Raw genomic sequence first — 19,468 nt, 5'->3', positions numbered from 1 at the left:
CTTTACAGAAACCTCGTGGAAGTTTTAAACACACGTAAATACACGATATGTAACAGCATTAGTTTTGCAACAAGGTCTTCATGTTCGACGTCATATTGCATGCATAGCTGAAATCCAGCCATCTTGGCCTCTAAAGCCACTGCATCAAATGTCTTATGATCTCAAAGATGTCAAAACCCTTTTTCATTCCTTCGTAACATCCAGGCTTGATTACAGCAACAGCCTTATATTTGGATACAGAAACAGCAGGTTGGACAAGCTTTAGCAAACACAAAAATCATCAGCTAGAGTGATTACCCATACAAAGCAGTACGAGCATATAACACCTGTACTCAATCAGCCAAGGAGGTCATTACTATCTACGTCAACTGTCTTAGTTTCTCTCCCAATCACACATACTGTCACACACGGTGATAGAACATTCTGCAAAGCAGGAGCAAAGCCTACTTACGTGACAATACCAACAAGTTTCCGATCTGAACTGAAAACCCTCATGTTCAAAAGAGCATACAACCTAGGGGCTTTGAGCAGTTTTCTTGATTAAGGATAATCCATAAATAATTGATTATAAAATGCTCAACTGAATATCATTATTATCTAATTACCTTACACATTTCTATACATTTCAGACCAATGAGCACCTACAAGTTCAGTGGCAGTGTCTCACATTTCCCCAGACAATGGTTACAATGACACAGGTAAGAATGGTCTACTTACCTGTTTTCTGTGTACGTGTGTAACGCTCAAGTCACCACAACAGGCCCTGATCAGATGAATTGCCGTTCACATGAATGAACTGTCCTGTAACAAGCACGTTGGGAAATACCCTCGTCTGAGAAAGCAATTCCTCCGTCCTATCACCAATTGAATAGAATATGCAATAGAGCAATGAGCAGTCGTGCATGCACATGTTTCTATGGTGCTTTTATGTAACTAAATTCATACTGTATAAGCTAACAATTTCAAAAAAACTCTTTGTGCTGGAGTGGTGCTTTCAGTTAGCTCATCTATAGCCCGATTTTATATTCTGTTGTTTTTAAATGATTTAACATTTTACACTGTACTAGTTTTAATCAATTTGTGATATTCTAGTCGTTATACTGTCCTTCGCTGTCAGGTTTTTAAATAAGTATACATATGTTCATATTTAGTACATAACTTTTTGCCGTCACAATATGGCTGAAATATTGCCGATGTGACGTTAAATATTAACTCACTCACTCACCCATTCAGTTAACTCAAAATTGAAACTCAAGCGGATTAAGGCTAAAAGGAATTATAGCCTGTATCTGAACTGTGTTCACTTATATTAGTGAAAGCTAACTCAAATAACTGAGTTCACCAGGTAAATAAAGTTTGATTTTGTGAACTGTGTTCACTTTGACTTTGATGGATTTTGATGAGATTTCAGACAGGGATTAAGAAGGCATTACCACAACGCAACAGAAATCACCTTCCAGTTGAAATTGTGCAGCAAAGAGCATGCACTGTCTGGCTATAAAATTCCAGATTACTTTTAGAAATCGGCATTCGTTTAGAAGGAGTTTCACTAGCCACGTCTTGACGCTGCGACACGGAAAATCGCCATTGAAAGAATGCACGCTGGAGATTACCAATCTTCTGTTGCCAGGCGTCTGAATGATAGTCTGAGCACGATATCACGGCTTACAAAACTCGTCACAACCAAACAGGCATAACAAATGACCTCCCCATACAGGCAGACCTCGAGTCACCACTGTAGCCAAAGATCGCTACATCCGGGTACTACATTTGCGTACTACCACGGGTGAGAGGACAGCAGCCAAGGTGCCTGGACTTCGGAGGATACCCGGTCAAGCTGTACGGAACAGGTTGAAAGAGATTAAACTGAGTGCCAGGAGATCCAGTCGGGCCCGTTCTACGTCGTCACCATGGCGCTCAGCGTCTTCGTTATCTAAAATTATCCACTTGGTTGTATAGACATTTCTTTCTTCTAAACTGATGCAAAAATTCATTTCTTAAAGTCTATTTCTGGACGAGTTATACGTATTTGAAAACACAACATTTTTGCAACAGATTTCTGAGTTATGCGTTTCTTTTGGGAATAGTATATATTATAAATAAGCAGTGTGTGTTTTATTTGTATTTTCGTTTTTTGTTGTTTTGGCTGTGTTTTTGGGGCAGTATTCTGAATCATTGAATTCTTCCATTTCAAGAGTCCTACATCATGGAAGTCATGCAGATTTGTAGATATGTACCCTTATATAAACAGGTTATGAATTCTGTCCTACTTTGATATGACTGAAGCATTGTCTGACTGCGTTGAGATATGCCAACTAAGCGTATTGTGTTATTACGGGATAAAACAGAGAACACGCGAAATACCAGGGATGATACATGTATGGACATTAATCACCAACACTATTATAAGTTATGCCGTGAGTTGGAACAAAAGGGAAAGGGAGTCAGTTATCCTTCAACCATCAGACCTGAAATCAATGCATGAAACGCCTATCCTTCCTTGTCAGTCAGTATCGTGTATACCTACAAGGATCATCAATACAGGTCCAAACACGAAAATGTAAAATGTCTGACCACAAAAAAAAGGGATTCGACACTATTCTCTTTGTATAACCTGTTCAAATCATCTCCGCAAGTAACTGAATCTGCACTTTACTGAGAACTGACTGTTTTATCCCATATATAACATATGTTCTCTGTTTCAGTATATTTGTTGAAAAAAACGAGTATCAAAATCCATCTTCTAACAAACAGCTCTTTAGCAATTTGCTTTGCTTCACTTGAACGCCAGACCGCCTCCGTGGTGTAGTGGTTAGAGCGTCCGCCCGGAGAGCGGAAGGTCGCGGGTTCGATCCCGGAAAGCGTCATACCAAAAGACGTTAAAATATGGTACTTGTTGGTCCCTGCCTGGCGCTCGGCATTAGTAGGTACAACAAGGACTGGTCGGCTCGGAGTCAGTGTAATGAGTCTGAGTGGGGTATTCATGCTTCACTGCGGCATGGTTTCTCAGTGGGCTAGCACTATAAAGCCAGCTTCAGTCTGGGCTAGTACAAGCAGCCGCACATACACATACACACGCATGCATGTCGTCATATGAGCGAAATATTCTCAAGCACGACGTTAAACCCAATTTCACCTCACTTTCACCTTACTTGAACGCCATCACGACTGTGACGAAATGCGCTAAATTTGTGTCACATTAAAGCGCAGTTTAATTTACAGGTGACCAAAGTGAACATTCACACCACATCACATTATTTTAACAACAGTTAATCTTAAATATTTATATTCACCTTAACATCTTACCATCATGCATACCATTTCACACAACTGCGTTTTTTACCTCAACATTTTAATTTATCATATCCTACTCCTCACCCGTTTTAGTGCTCTTATCTATTTATTTGTTTACTGTCTCAGTGCTTACTGAAATGTGATATGTTGCGATTCCTTGTTTTGTTCTGTCTTATGTGTTTTACGATGTAACCAACATTTCCTTCGGGATAATAAAGTATTATCTTATCTTACTATAATCGTTTTTTCGTTGTGTTTTTGTACTCTCTCTTGAGTTCTCATTGACTGAATTCAAACATACAAACGTGTTTCCCCTCACAGTCAAACAAGCACAACACCATTAACATCATGTAAAACCAGCATGTGCGCACTGCATGCATTAGCCAACTGCACGTCCCAAACATATAAAGAGGTCACGTATTTCAACACCATGTGAAGTTGTTTTCACTCTCCCCCGCAAAACAATATCCTAACAAATGCACACTACCTTTTTGTTCAATATTTATTTTTCACCGAAATATACCTCGAAGATAATTAAAATGAACATAGCAAAGAGAACTCAAAATCGTATCACATAGTATATCAACGTGATCAAACAAAATAAGGATTTCTTATCAATAAGTTTTCATATTATTTACAAAGAAGCGGTTATTTGTTACAGGTTGCATTTATCACAATAAGGCGTTTGAAGTTAATGTTTTGCCTAATTTGCCTCCACGAGGGTAGTCTTAGAGTTCGCCATTATGTTATCATGTTATTGAATCATCTGGTAATCCTGAGTTCACAGGACGCCTTTCACCATCAGGTCCCAAAGCACCAAGTATACACTTTCAGCAAAATTTCTCTGTGGCTATTATAAAGTGAAAAGTCAACTCGCATTTGCGAGATATGTTCGTATATATATCAAAAGGATATATGGAAAAGTACCCGGGAAGATCCGGGGTAGAATAGGTGTTCAGCAACCCATTCTTGTAAAAGGCGACTATGCTTGTCGTAAAAGGCGACTAACGGGATCGGGTGGTCAGGCTCGCTGACTTGGTTGACACATGTCATCGGTTCCCAATTGCGCAGATCGATGCTCATGCTGTTGATCACTGGATTGTCTGGTCCAGACTCGATTATTTACAGACCGTCGCCATATAGCTGGAATATTGCTGAGTGCGGCGTAAAACTAAACTCACTCACTCACTCCATATATGGAAAAGTAGCCTTTGTCTGGACGGTTTGCTTGGCCAAGCTGTCTTTCGAGAACCTTCAAGAAACGTTTTGTGGTCCAAGGGAGATAACTCTTTTTGTTTTTTAACCAGCTGATCACATTCGTCACTACTCGTCCTTTTCCGTACCTCTGTCGATGAATGTTATGTGCGAAAATACGACAAACCAATCAGAACGCGCGTAATGAGTGCGGTACTTTGATAAAAAATAATCCTCAGTACGTACTTCAATCGTTTATGGCATTATGTGATTTTCAAAATCATGAAAAATATGTATCAGCATATTAAAAATACAAAGATTATAGCTTACAGAATTGTGTTGCCTGATGTGAAGTTATTAATAAAAGAAAGGGGCCATGGACGATGAGAGATTCAAATACACGCGTATATTTACATAATGGTTGTCCTGGGCCCAGTTGAGTCTTTTTCTGACGAACTTGCAGGCTTGTTTTGGTGATTGTACGTGCGCTTTCCGACATTTTTAGGAATCATAATTTCATAAATTGCTAATTATAAATTGTTTCAAAACAATATGTTTATTTTATTATTAACTAATAAACTTCAATCTTTACCACCGGACTTACATTTCACATCTTTGGGGATATTTTAGTCTGACGTTTCCGGGGTCACTTAAATTTTTTCAGCTAATTCATTTGAAACTTCCAACAGGGATATGGCAACAAGGTTACACGAATGTTTGGTTTGAGAAATATTTTAAAGTCATTTTTGTGTATCTGTTTTGGAATTAAAGGTAGCTGAAAAATATTATTCTATTAAACAAATCCCATATGTCATTTTTAAACCCTATTTAGCTGGTAATACTTACGTTAGAATATGTGTTTAACAAACATATTTCTCCTCTTCGTTGTATCCCTCCCGAGGGACACGAGTCGGTATTCAGCTTGTCTCGGAATAACACGAGTTAGTCACGAATGCGAATAACCATCTGAACTTAAATAAGCGCATGAAATTCCATATAAATCCTTCACAAAGTAACACCTGCGTCATTATCTTATATGCCGGCCTTTCCTCAACTGGACAATGGATAGAAAATGTGAAACGTCTGATATCCGAAATGGGATTCGACACCATTCTTCTAAGAGAGGCTGACCTAACTGATCATTTGTTAAAAGTATGTATCAGTTGCATGCTGCCGAAACCAGCGACGTGGTGTTGCTCCTTCATGTATCGTAACTTTTTTGAGTGGCATTTTTAGAAGTTGGAGAGTCAGAAAAGGATACACTTTATGGATGAACAACTTCTTTATTCAGGTGATTGAATGGTGCGCTATTCCTTTTATACCGATACATGTTGGCATGCTGCAAGTGCAGTAAACATTTAACTTTAACTGAAGACTCAACTTCCATGAATTGGTATAAGGTACTACGTCCATTGTTGCACTACTTGTTTTGGTTGTTTAAGCGATATATTATCAACACTTTTGCAACACTATTTGGAGGTTAAACATGTCAAAATCTTAGTTTGATAAATTCTTTAAAAAATGAATTAAAGGTTTAGACTGGACCTTTGTTGCTGCTAGGTAAATATCATGTCACCGACTTCACTGTATTTACCACTGCTATTATATTTTATACTTCTATTCTACTATGTACTACCATAGTTTAATGCAAATTTTGCTGATAAGTGTGAAGGGGTTTCTTGTGAAATGTTGCATTAAAGCGTGTATTATCCTTGTTGGAAAGTTGGATCTGAGTACAATAAAAACCAGGTTGAAACACCAGCGTTAGGCTTCATTGTTTGAACAGCAAAACGAAGATAGTCCTGCTAGTTGGTTGTTATCTTGTCGATTCATCCTGTAACCTTGCTGCTTCTGTAGTTCGCAGGTCGCCATTCATCATCAGGCATTAAGGCAAGACGTACACTCTGTCAATAAAAGCAATTTATAAGCAACAAATGTTTCATCCGCAAAAACTGCAAGGCCAGTGCCGAACAGGACATTCTACAAAAATCCTGTCTAAGTTCTACTTCCCTGCTACCAAATCAAAGACCTTCAAATTCAAACGTGAAAAGCAGTGTAATGGATAGCATAATCTGAAATGTCACCAGAATTTTTAAGACGGAAGAAAAACAATGTATCACCTTCTTCAGGGAATTAGTCGCCATGTGTTTCCTGACAGTCATTACCATGTAGACGGGTATCGGTAGAAGGGGCAGCACTGCAATGAGCCAGCCGATTGTAGAGGCGTAGCTAGGATACACGTACGTGCCGTAGGTTGGTGGCTGATAGCGGAGAAGTGTCAAGATGAAAGTGATCTGGATATAAAACAAAGTGTCGTGAGGGTAACATGTATAATTAGTGTGTATTTGGCGCCGATACATTTCAGGAGACGTGTTTATTGACTAAAGAAAAATCTTAAGGTGTTACTGCGATGTTCTTAAACAAAATACCACTTTAAAAATTGTCCAAGTCGGTGTAGGATACGCTCAACTTTTGGTGAGTGATTGAGGAAGTCAGATTTTACGCCGCGTTTAGCAATATTCCTGCACTATCACGGCGGCGGACGCCTGAAATGGGCTCCACACATTGTGCCCATGTGGGGAATCGAACCCGGGTCTTCGGCGTGACGAGCGAACGCTTTAACCACTAGGCAACCCCCCTCACCCCACATATATTTTAAACACATATACAAGGTATCATATGTCTATTTGAGACTTCAATGCGATCATTGTATCGTGCAACTGCATTGTACTTACTATCAATATTGCCGGCGTTACCAGAGCCCAGAGGATCTTTACAGGCATCGGCAGTGGCTTGCCAATCATCATCTCAACGTCTTTACTAATTCGTGTTATACCTGACAGAACATATGATCACACTGACAAACATTGTAAGGTAGCGTTCATAACTGAAATTTTATTAATATGTGTACTGTACCTACTTTCTGACAATGTTACGACCGGCTCTCTACCCCATGAATAAAAAGCAAGTAATCATTTTGTACAAAGTAAATACATTTTAAAGTTAAAATATACAGTGACAAACTATATATTGTCATCCACGATAAAGAAAGTTTATCTTTGAATACGTTTGAATACGTCTGTACCTTGAACATGTGTCTTGAAGACATACTTCTAGCAGCTGAAAAAAACTGAATAAAAACTATGGCCATAAAATCAATTTGCCCATAAAATCGGCATTTGACTTTACCCCATTCAAACGCTTGCTGAAGACCCACCTGTTTTCCTCTCATTACAGCTAACTATGTATATCCTTGTATGTTTAAAAATGCGTGTTACAAATGCACATTTAATATCATTATGTAAACTACAAAGAACGAGTTTCGGGATTCTATCGACCCTTGCGGATCTTTCACTTCCAACACAATATATAGGGACGAAATTCAACTTGTTCATTGACAAGAAATGAGCTGTTTGGTAAATGTTTATAAGGAACTGTTGTATGCAAATGAAGTGAATAGAAAATCTTGGAGGAAAGAAAGTTTTCTGATGGTGACCTGTAAGTCCATTCTGGACCAGACAATCCGGTGACTGATATTGTGAGCAACAGCGACCACCAACACACAAACAATTAATCATGAGCACATGATGGATTGAGTTAATTTTAAGAGTAAGCATACACCCTTGATATCAATAAATAAATGTACGCACCATATATCCACGAAACGACAATACACTCCATTGTACTTATCACCATGGGCCCGAGAGATAACACATACCAGTCGACCAGCTGAAACATGTACGGCCCTCCCTGCAACAGGAAGTCAGCAAGTCCATATCGTCCTTCAGGCAATATATACTATTATGGTTAACAAATTTTACTCACTTTTACGTTTAGTACTGCCACTGTCGTCGCTGCCGCCTCTTCCTTGCTCTTATGTCTGCCACAGATGCCAATACAGTAACTCCCTCTACTACTACTTCTACTAGTACTGCCGCCGTGATATTGCTGGGATATTGCTAAAAGCGGCGTAAAACCAAACTCAGTCAGTCAGTCTACTAGTACTGCTGCTGCTACTACTACTACAAATGCAGTGTCGTAACCTCTGACAAAACTACTACTGCTACGGTTGCTGCTGCTTCTGCTAGTACTACTGCATCTAGTACTACACTACAGTCACTGATACATGTTGTAATACATAACTCTTTGCTTTCATATTGCCAATAGGGTTCATTCTACATTTAATGACCTTGCTGGAATATTCATATCTGGACACAGCCACTGTTTCATTAATTAAAAGTTCTCCATGTTCTTCAATATTGGTTTTCATGAGTCACTGAGTCGTAAGCATTGTTAAATACACTGGGTGTTTTGACCTACTGGATTGTTCAACAAGTAAACATAGTCACCTGGGTACAGAATATGATTCCAATCAGAAATACTGTCAGGCAGCATCCTCCTGTTAGAAACGTCCTCTTCTTGCTCAGCTGTCGCGGATACTGGTCAATCAGGGCAGTAATAATGACTTCAGTACTCAGGAACTGTAAGGACAACAGTGGACGGTGTACCTCGATGCAAACCAGGGACCCGTTTCACAAAGCCCTCTTACCGGTACGACCTCGTAAAGCAGGTCGTAGACCACCTCTTATTTTTTTTACCCCGATTCACAAAGACCTCTTATATTTACACTGTGCCGTAAACAGCCCAAAATTTAGGACCCCCATTGACCTGTCGTAAATGCTTTAGGAGGTCGTAAACACTACAAAGATGGCGTCAACGATTATGGCACTGCAAGTGATTAAAACGCGCTAACAAAGAAGACCTGAGAAAGTTTGAGACAGGTCGAACGTGCTCGACACTCTGGATGATGTTGACATGATGTCGAGATATAGATTTCCCAGGAATGTTGTTTTCTAACTGTGCAGAAAGTTAGAGCCCCAACTGAACAAACCTACAAGGCGTTCACATGCTATTGCGACCTCCCTGCAAGTGTTGTGTACACTGAGGTATTTGGTAAAAGGGGCTTTCCTCAGTGAAATCGTGGATCTCCAATGGAGTTTCCAGAGCTAGTGTGTCAAGAATACTCCGCGACACCACTAGTGCTCTGGCCGAGTCTCTGGACTTGATTAAACCCCCCTTGGTGCCACAGGGACATATACATATGTTTGCATTAGGAATTAAGATACAGAGTCGTGCAAAAAGTATTCGGTCACTTGACGTAATTTCCATAGGCTTACATGTTAATTTAGTGTAGCATAAATAATTTTCATGAATATAATGGTCTTAAGATCCAAGTCAAAATTTGGATATTTGTGAGGAATCATCTTACCTTCAATTGCATAATTTCTGTTCCATTTTCCGTTGCTTATTTATCGAATGGCAACAATTTAATCAACATGCGTACAGTGCCGTGAACGCCTTGAACATAGCGGCCTAAGGGATTGGGCATTGTGGAACCAGTTGATAGCTGTGATGACATTAGTTAAATAATGGGCGGAAAATTGAACTGAAACTATGTGCGCAGAGCAGAGATGATTTCAAACTTTACGGAGATCTATCTTAAACTCATTTCATGAAAAGTATTTATGCTACACTGAAATAACATGTAAGTCTATGGAAATTACTTCATGTGTCCGAATACTTTTTGCGCGGGTCTGTATGTCCTTCCTCTTTAACCCTCACTTTGAAGTCCAATAACATTCTAAATATATCACGTACACAAATATACTTCACTGTTTTGTATTTTGCGGGAAATTCCCTGTTTCTTGATACCATCCACTATACCATCCACAGACAAAGCTAAAGCTGTTAAAATAACCTTTCAAAATAGGCTTCATCGTAAATGTCGCCATGTTTGACACAGTACGAAATCACGATTCATAGCATTATTTGCTGTACAGTATGTTTTAAAATGTGAAAATCGGATAATTACTGGGAGTATTGAATTTCAAAAATACCATATTAATGATCATTGAAATCAGTTTTTCATGATATCACTAATGATAAATCTGAAACGCTGCCGGTGATCCTTAATCGGTTGGGACGTTTTCGAAAATATACTTACACGAACGCCGAAGTGCGCTTTCCGCTATTATTGGATAGTGTTAAGCAAAATCAAGTCTCGCGAAGGCCGGTATTGAGACGCCTATTACATCACGTATATTTCATAGTCAGCTGCGACAAATGCATCACTGAATTCCCCATACATTTTAAAATCAAATTACAACTGGTCTTTGTCACCATTACCAGCTGTCTAGATAAAATGAAACGAGAGATATTGGGTGTGAAAACGAACGCTGTGCTCGGAAGACTGCGCTAGTTTGAAATGTAAACAAAGAAAAATTCCGACTTTACACTGCGGAGCATTTACTAAAATTTTCCGACATGCAGCCGTCTATTCATTGCTTGCAATGGCTCAATACCTTTAGAATATGCATGGAAAGAGTACCATAGCAAGAAAGAGGAAATTAAAAATAGATACAATCCAACGATTTGATACTTCATAAGAAATTGTCAAAGTTTCCGTGCAGCGTGACGCCATAACAGACGCAAAATCACGCAGAACGACAACGGTAATTATCAGCATGTCTGGCTTCTTCTCTTACTTACAATGATGAAAACATATAACAATACACATATAGTCAGATAGTCTGATTACTTACATCTCATATTTATGTACAAACCATCCCTGAATCAAGGGAAGAGTCCTCGCAAAATCCTGTGTATCCTTGTCAGCGAAGCCACCATTTTGTAAGAAATCGGTCATCGGTTGTGATGTCACACGTCAACATTGTTGTACATATTAGGCAATTTCTTTGAGGTGAAGGTCGGTTGAAAAAGAGTAAACACAATCGCCCTATCCTTCTGATAACACTTTCAGTACTGTGAATTCCCATATTTAGGCCCTCGCTAAATTTAGCCCATGGGCTAAAATACAGGATTTTCCCCCGTATTTAAGCCCATGGGCTTAAATTTGGATTTAATAGTTTGGTGTTTAGAGTTGCGCCCCTTTTCAAACGCATGGTGAACCTCGACGTTTTCATCTTTAGTAGTGCCTCTAGAGGATATCACGTTTACAGAACATCATGGCACCGGTTACAGGGCAGTTATTAGTGACAGAAATTGATCATCTTAACCCTTATGATGTGCATGCAGTTGCAGTTAAACTGAACCTTGTGGTCATTCAGTTTTGAACTTATAGATCAGTTTCCTGATAAAGAGGTTTTTGAAAACCCGATTCTTTTTATTTTATCAATATATTGCGCATTTTCGAATTTAAGCCCTAAGCTTAAATATGGTTTAAATATTTCATCACTAGAACAGTGATTTTCCGTATTTAAGCCCGGGGCTTTAATACCGGAATTCACGGTACTTTGACGTTTATTTTGCGTATCGTTCAGATATTTTTTTTCATGAAACCAATTTCAGTACATCAGGGCATTTAGCCTTGTTTAATTTCATATCATACGTGCATATAGGGTATACGTTTTTATTCTTTGAAAGTTTTTGATTGTTTAAAAAAATGTTACAAAATATATTGACTCATTTAGAAAATCAAGATAAGCAGGTGCCCGTTCGGTCTCGCTTTATGCGTTGCTATGCAACAAAGTACCTCTTATACAATGTACGACATGGATTTAGGACCGCGTCGTACGACATGGATATGAGGTCTTTGTGAAACGGTCGTAAAGGAGGTCGGAAGAGGGTCGTAAACAAGGTGGTATGGGCTACGACCTCCTAAATGTAGGAGGCCTTTGTGAAACGCGGGCCAGTAATATGTTCATAAACATCAGTGTCGTACAGTCGTATTCTACTCTCGATTCAAAGCAATCCCAAAGCAATATTCTGCCATTTTATATTTGGACCACAGTTGCCATAACGAATTAAAACATTGAATTGAACACTACATATTGTACCTGTGAATCCAAACCAACCATGAACAACATCAGAAAGAACATGAATGACCACAGCTGAGGGACCGGAAGTTGTGCGAGAGCGTCTGGATAGGTCACAAATCCCAAACCTGGACCTACAATAGAAACGCGATATACAGCATAAACCAATATATTCAGAATGTTGAAACTAAACACTTTGTTTTGCAAGGATAATAGCGTCTTCAAGCTGTTAGTGGATGACTGTAGTCCGGGGTTGAACTTTATGTTTATATGGTTCATTTTGCATACAGGCCCTGATTATCTTACCCAAATTATTATTATCATTAACACTGTAAAATTGTGAACTTCGCCTGTATTTCACATCCGTGTCAATCCGTGTGCCTATTGATAATCGAAACAAGGTAATTGTGACAACTTAAGCTTCTGACATATGTGTTATCGATCAACATCAAACAAATTGCCACTTCCCTTCCACAGATTTACCAACCTGAATTTGAACTACATGCAATGTATACCAGTGAGACCACTTCATGTGCATTAAATTTAGATCCATTCATAAAGTTTCAGAGTGTCAAAAACACTCTACAAGTTTGAACCATCAGATTACGGATTTCAGCTTTACATTTGTGTCAATATTCTTACACCTCCAGCCTTTGGTGTGTACATTTAACACATTTTGAGGTACAATCGAGCCTCTCATGACTCTTGTTCATTTGGATCAAGCTTGCAACAGTCAAGTTGTCAGTAAAGCTTTCAAAATGTTTTATTGGAGTTTTGTGAAGAATATGGTACAGTTTGATGTATCAGTGACAAAATGATGTCTGATTCACTTCTCTGCAAAAAAGAAAAGAAAAAAGGAAAAGAAAAAGAAACGCAAAAGTTAACGAAGTCGCTCTTGCGGAATTCTTCCCCACTCTTCCTTCATTACGATGACCAGTTGTGGAAGTATCGGAGGCGTGTTTTGACGTTGACGCACACTTCCATCGAGTTCATTCTAGGTGTTCTGTCGGGTTTAGATCTTGTGATCGGGAAGGCCATGACAAGACATTGACGTCAGAATCGGCAAGGCAGCGGACCGTGACGCGTGCTGTATGTTAAGTAGCGCTGTCATGCTGGAACAACGCCCTCTTTCGGTCCAGAATCGGAAGCATGTGACGTGACAGCCAGGTAATCAACAAGCGTGTGCAGTGAAATTTCAATTTCACACGTACAACTCGCACACCTGGCTGGTCAATCAGCAAGTGGTCCTCCCTCGTAAGAAGCAGCGAAAAGTGACAACAAAATAATGATCGTTTGTTAAACAACTTTTTTATTCGGGTGTCCAAAATTATGAGACAAATCACCAGAGTTGGTCTGTCGATTTCACGTGACTGTGCAAAGTTTGATTTTGTTGCATTTATTAGATTTTGTGTTAGTGAGCAATTCCTCGGTCTCAAATGAAGTCAAACGGACTATAGTGTGTGACGAAAATACGTCGCAACCCCGGGATGATCGAGCCGGTTGCCGCCTGAGTAGTCTACCCTTTCTTACACTTGAGTGTGTGTACCACACTTGGAGAGGACCCAGCGACAGAGGCCTAGATGACGATGCATCTGAGAGTCTTGAGACCTTCATGTGTGACATGAACGGACATTTACAGTACATTTTAATGAGTTTAATATTCATTGGCTGGCACAGATTGTGAATATGGTTGTACGAATCATGTAATCATGTATGATCTGTTGTCACTTAATTAAAGTGTAGATATTAATGCTTAGTTTATTATAATATTAACGTGTGTGTGTGTGTGTGTGTGTGTGTGTGTGTGTGTGTGTGTGTGTGTAACGTAATTGCTTGTCCGTGTGATATAGGGTGTTAAGAAGCGAGTGTTGGGAAAGTGTTGTGAGAGTCGGGTGAGACTTAGACTGACGTATGAGTAAGTGAATGGGGTTTACCTGTAGGGATTATGCAGTGTGTGTACAGTGAGTGTGGAGATGGATGTTTCATGTGTGGAAGCGTGTGTGTTGTAATATCTTTTTGAATAAACTTATGTTGTTAATTTTCATACTGTGTTGTGTTGTGATGTTGATGATGACGCCCTAGGGCTATTCCGTGACAGTATCCTTACACTGTGACCTCAAGCAGTGGCCTTATCACTTGCCCCGTAATTCAACTGTGTCCCAAACACAATATACCATTGAACTAGTTAATATGAAACCTCGTTTTCAGCAGTCCTCTAATCACTTTCCTTTACTCTTTCACATAAATAGGTGTTTGTTTTTTAATACGAAAACCCCAGATTACCTACCCCCTGTGACAACAGTTTCAATGGGAACGCCCGTTCTCTGTGACATGACTCCGAGAGCAGCAAAGGTCACCAGGCCACAGAAGATACTGGTTCCTTCTGAGATAATCGTCAATATGATACTATCTCTGTGAATATAAACACACAGGTTATTAACTATTCAATTGTATCACTTTATTATCCTTACATTGCTAGAGATAAAGGTGGCACATCGACATCCGTACATTCACTTGAATAACCAAATGATGAAACAAATATTAAAACGTCTCTGTCTTCAAGAGGTTTGTAAAGTGGAAGCCCTCTAAACCGGCATCCGTTCGGACCGAGACCAAATTGCCGATACTGAGTGCATGCCGGATTGGAGGACTGCCGGTTAAGAGGGCTTCCACTGTATATTACACCCAGCCTATTCGCCCCTAACACGGAACACCTAACTAAACCACCTCAAAGACCTCCAAACCTATTTTAATAATGATGATTTTCTGGGTTAAAAAATGCAACTTTCTGGGATGTAATCACAGCCAATCATGTAACGTTTCATTGAGAAGCTTTGCCACACGATTGCTCTGGTTGCGCTGAGTCTATGATTATAGCTGTACACACCTTCAGACATTCAGTTTTATACACATCTGATCCTTATAATGCTACGTGTCATTTGTAAAGTTTCCTTGACATTGCAGTGATAGAACACACGTCTATGTCCAAAGTGTTTGTCAGTAATGCACGCAAACGTAATAACAGTCCTGTTGTCTTAAGTAATCATTTAAGGTTTCAGTTTGATACTTTGTCATGTTATCGCTCTGTTGTGTTTTAAACTCACCGGAGACATGGTTCATGGAAGTTGTTGTAGCTCGCAGCAGTGCCAATCATCCCGAATCCAACTCCCAGTGAATAGAACACTTGCAAACATGCTTCCAGCCACACCTATGTAAAGTGGTAATGTAATTCATCGTCAAACAGAATTATTTTGCTTCATTGTTCCTATCAACATTCAGTAGATGGGAGAGGTATGCTAATTACTGTATTTAAACAGGGAGTTGATATTTGTCTGGAAGCATCAGAAGAAGCCAGAATATCCCAGCATAGTCTCAACATAGACTGCTATTGAGTGAGTGACTGAGGTAATACTTAACGTCACATCAGCAATATTTCAGCCATATAGTAACGAGATCAAATTTGACACTGATAAAGATTTATGTCCGTTACTAAACATGTCGTCAAAGGACAGTAAAACAAGTGAATCAGTGATTGATTATTTACATCAACAATATTTCAGCGATAACGTGAAGAGATAAATTTGACATTGATAAGGACAACATTTATACGAAAAAACCTGTCGTCAATAGACAGTAGCAACTGATAATAAAGGATCACATCAGGTATACACATTCGTTGTCCGTGTTTCGTAAAGCCGCAACAGCAGCTTCGCAGCTCTTCGCGGATAGCGTACATGTAGTCCAGCTCCAGCATGTTACAGACATAAACGCATGATGATGATATGCTGGGAAGAATACGATATACGACGCTATTAGCAGTGATTTATGATGACATTAATGATTACATTACATAGTCACAGAATGTTATAGAAGGAAAACATCGGAAGTTATGGAATGAAACATAAAAGTGTTTTCAAGCATGTTACACGATTCAAGAACTCGAAATTGAATACTATTTTATCAATGAATACGCAATGCCATTTTAGAAATTGGTCAAATATAAAATGTAAGTCGGGCCTGTTTGGTCAGTTTTCATTAACACTGGAAGCCGCGGGTTGTAAGGAAATACATAGAAATGCAAAGATTTGAATTTCGTCAATTTAAACACACCTGTATGTCAAGTAGTTTGTTGAAGTCAGGTATGAAAAAGTAATACACGCCATTTAGAGCACCTGGTTGCAGCAGCGTTGTGATGCAGATGGAGATGAGGAGGACGTACGGCAGCAGCGCAGTCACGTACACAGCCTGCAGGGAGGGACAGATCAAGTTATTGGACATGCTGTGACCTTCATGGCATCTATATTATCTGGATTACGAAGACTTTGAATTATGTATTAGCTGGTGAATCAAATATTATTTACATTAAATATAACGGATATTTACACACAACAGCTAGTAAGTAAGTGAGTGAATATGGTTTTATATATATTCCTGCAATATCACGGTGGGCATCAGAAATTGGCTTCACATATAGTACCCATATAGGGAATCGAATCCGGGTCTTTGGCCTTAACCACTTGGCTATCCTACATAACTCCCATAATCAAATGGATCATTGATGTGGGATAGTTCTTTCGAATTTGTTTCGGTAGATAAATCCCAGTAAAAACGATTGTATCATGATACATAATATTATGATACAGATACCTGCCAAGATATTGCGATAGGCACAAACAGTGACTTAATATTTAACGTCACATCGGCAATGTTTCAGCCATATCGTGACGAGAATAATTTTGACGTTGATAGAAAATATGTTTATGTTACAAAATCTGTCATCAAAGGAGAGTGACAAACTAGATTATCACAGTTAGAATTGAAAGTAGTGTCTTAACTTATAATAAATATCATTTTTTGGACAAAACAAACTAAAAACAGGCTATATATCGCCAACAACTGAAGGTAGATCACCATACTGGGGACCTCGGGGACTTACAGTACCTTTGTTACCTGCATGGACCCTAGCTGGATTTACACCATCCCATCAGCCGCTGGCGATGGTAGGAAAACTGAGCCATAATTTAAAATAAGAAATATTATACAATTAAAAAGCTTGGTAGACCTAAATTGACTTAAAAGTTTGGGGACCGGCACAGATAAATTGGACAGCTCGTTCGGGACCAACGATCTCACTGAGTGATACTGGTAGTAAATCAAAGTGGGAGTGATTGACATCAGGAGCATGGGTGTACACAGTGTCGTTGAGCCGGACAACCCGATCCTCCCTAGTGACTTCTTGCGACTAGCGAGTCAGCACAGTACGCTTAGGGAACTTATGTCTTGTTTCCTGTTGAACAAAGAACTCGTGTACAGTTTGTAAATATTGAGATCTGAACTTTGAAAGGATCTACCCGTATCTGAGTGGATGTTGTGTGGAATAGTAGGCTCGGAATCAGTGTATTCAATACTAAAAGGGGAGGGTTACAGATGTTATCAGTGATATGAAGAATTTCTGTGAACATTACCTTACCAACAGACTTGACTCCACGAATAAGACATAAAAAGATTACGACAGTTGAAAACAAGAGACATCCAACAGTGTGCCACTGCAGAGACCCCACATCCTCCAAGCCTGTTGAGACACCCAGGACATTGTAGCTGAAAGCCAAACACAGGGTATGAAATGTGACAAGAATCCAATGGTATGATGAAGGGGAGAAACCTACTAATTACTTTTGCCATCTGGAGAAAAGAAACTACACAAACAAACTTATTAATTCTTTTATTATTGATACTGGTTATGAAATAACAGACGGAGAAGCAATAATGAATGAACAGAATATTTTTTAAGAAACATTGTATAAATCAAGTAATGTAATCGATGACGAGAGTAAAGCTGTATTCCAAACTATTGCCACTCCTTCCTTAAACAAGACCAGTCAGATGAATTAGAACGTGAAATACTTCTCGAGGAACTTTCACTTGCTGTTAATATGAAAAACAATAAAAGCCCTGGCCTAAATGGTTTCCCCATAGAATTCTTTAAGCTCATTTTGAAAGTGATCACGTGTATAAAGAATCAATTTAATGCGAAAGACTCAGGATGGCTGATGTTAAAACTTTTATTGATTCATTAAAAAAATCCTGTTTGAAGAGATACGTTTTAAAATCAAACTTCTAGAGACTAGCCGTTTTTCTAATAGAACACATTCTTCGGTTAGGAGCGAAGTCATTCAAACAGCTGGACACCCAAGCATAACAAAAGTATTGCTATGTTCCCCTTGGAATGATCTTATTAAACTTACAAAAGGATCAAGAACATTTTACGATAGTCTCATATCTAAATCCAGTTTTCTAAACGTATGCGATAAATGGGAAAGTGAATTAAACGATCATATTTATTAGAAGACCATATTTGTGCAATATAGACCTTTCAAGACATGTACACAAAGCTTTTGGATTTCCAATACAAATTTACACATAAAGTTATTTATACAAAACGAGAGATATTTAAAATCAACTTCAAACCATATATACATATATATATATACATTCTTTTTAAACAGGAGCACCATGTTGTCGCAAAGAATCTTTATACGGGAAACGTATTTCGACAAAGCGTGTCCTGATAAAAATATCATGATAGATATATCGTACTGCCAAAACTCCTCCGCAGGTGTGTGAGCTAGAGTCACATTTTCCCACTTTTCAGATTTGGTGATGGTATATGACGTATTCCTTGCATGGGCTGTCTTGTTACTGCTGTACGTTGTATTCACGTAGTCAATACACAGGTCGGTGTTCCAGCTGTTGCCACAAGTTGTCCAGGGCAGGACGCTGGAGCAGGACTTCACCATGTAGTAGATGGGCCAGGCCAGATACAGGTTGTAATAGGGCATGTATGCAAATGCAACAACAACAGCGCCAACGCCAACTCCTGGTTGTCGATACAACAAAACCCCAATTATACGCCTTCTTCAGGAACAAGAATACAGTATAAATATATATGTATATATATATATATATATGTGTGTGTGTGTGTGTGTGTAACAACATATGTTATATTTAGGATTAATCCCAAACAGAACATATGCTACATTTGACAACTTTCTAAAAGGCATTGTGTTTTCATTATATCTGCTGGAAAACGCAACATGTCGAAGGCATGCAAATTTAAAACGTCAACACAAGGTAATATCCTAACC

General features: G+C 39.0%; 1 protein-coding gene across 1 annotated transcript; it reads right to left on the bottom strand.

The window, feature by feature from the left end:
- Nucleotides 1–6,317: 6,317 nt before the first annotated feature.
- Nucleotides 6,318–19,196, bottom strand: LOC124270753 (sodium- and chloride-dependent betaine transporter-like). Its single transcript, XM_046705789.1, has 11 exons — nucleotides 18,921–19,196; nucleotides 17,789–17,921; nucleotides 16,434–16,568; nucleotides 15,428–15,531; nucleotides 14,611–14,735; nucleotides 12,345–12,457; nucleotides 8,838–8,969; nucleotides 8,139–8,238; nucleotides 7,245–7,324; nucleotides 6,654–6,782; nucleotides 6,318–6,392 (listed from the first exon to the last, which is right to left on the bottom strand). The coding sequence occupies exons 1-11, from the start codon at nucleotides 19,160–19,162 to the stop codon at nucleotides 6,318–6,320; spliced, it is 1,368 nt and encodes a 455-aa protein (XP_046561745.1). The 5' UTR covers nucleotides 19,163–19,196.
- Between the last annotated feature and the right edge of the window lie 272 nt (nucleotides 19,197–19,468).

The sequence above is a fragment of the Haliotis rubra genome, unplaced genomic scaffold (genome assembly GCF_003918875.1).
Source record: "Haliotis rubra isolate DU_JTF1 unplaced genomic scaffold, ASM391887v1 Scf1540, whole genome shotgun sequence".
Taxonomy (NCBI): Eukaryota; Metazoa; Mollusca; class Gastropoda; order Lepetellida; family Haliotidae; genus Haliotis; species Haliotis rubra.
The sequence above is the reverse complement of the archived record's forward strand: the minus strand, read 5'-3'. Positions and strand labels throughout refer to the sequence as shown.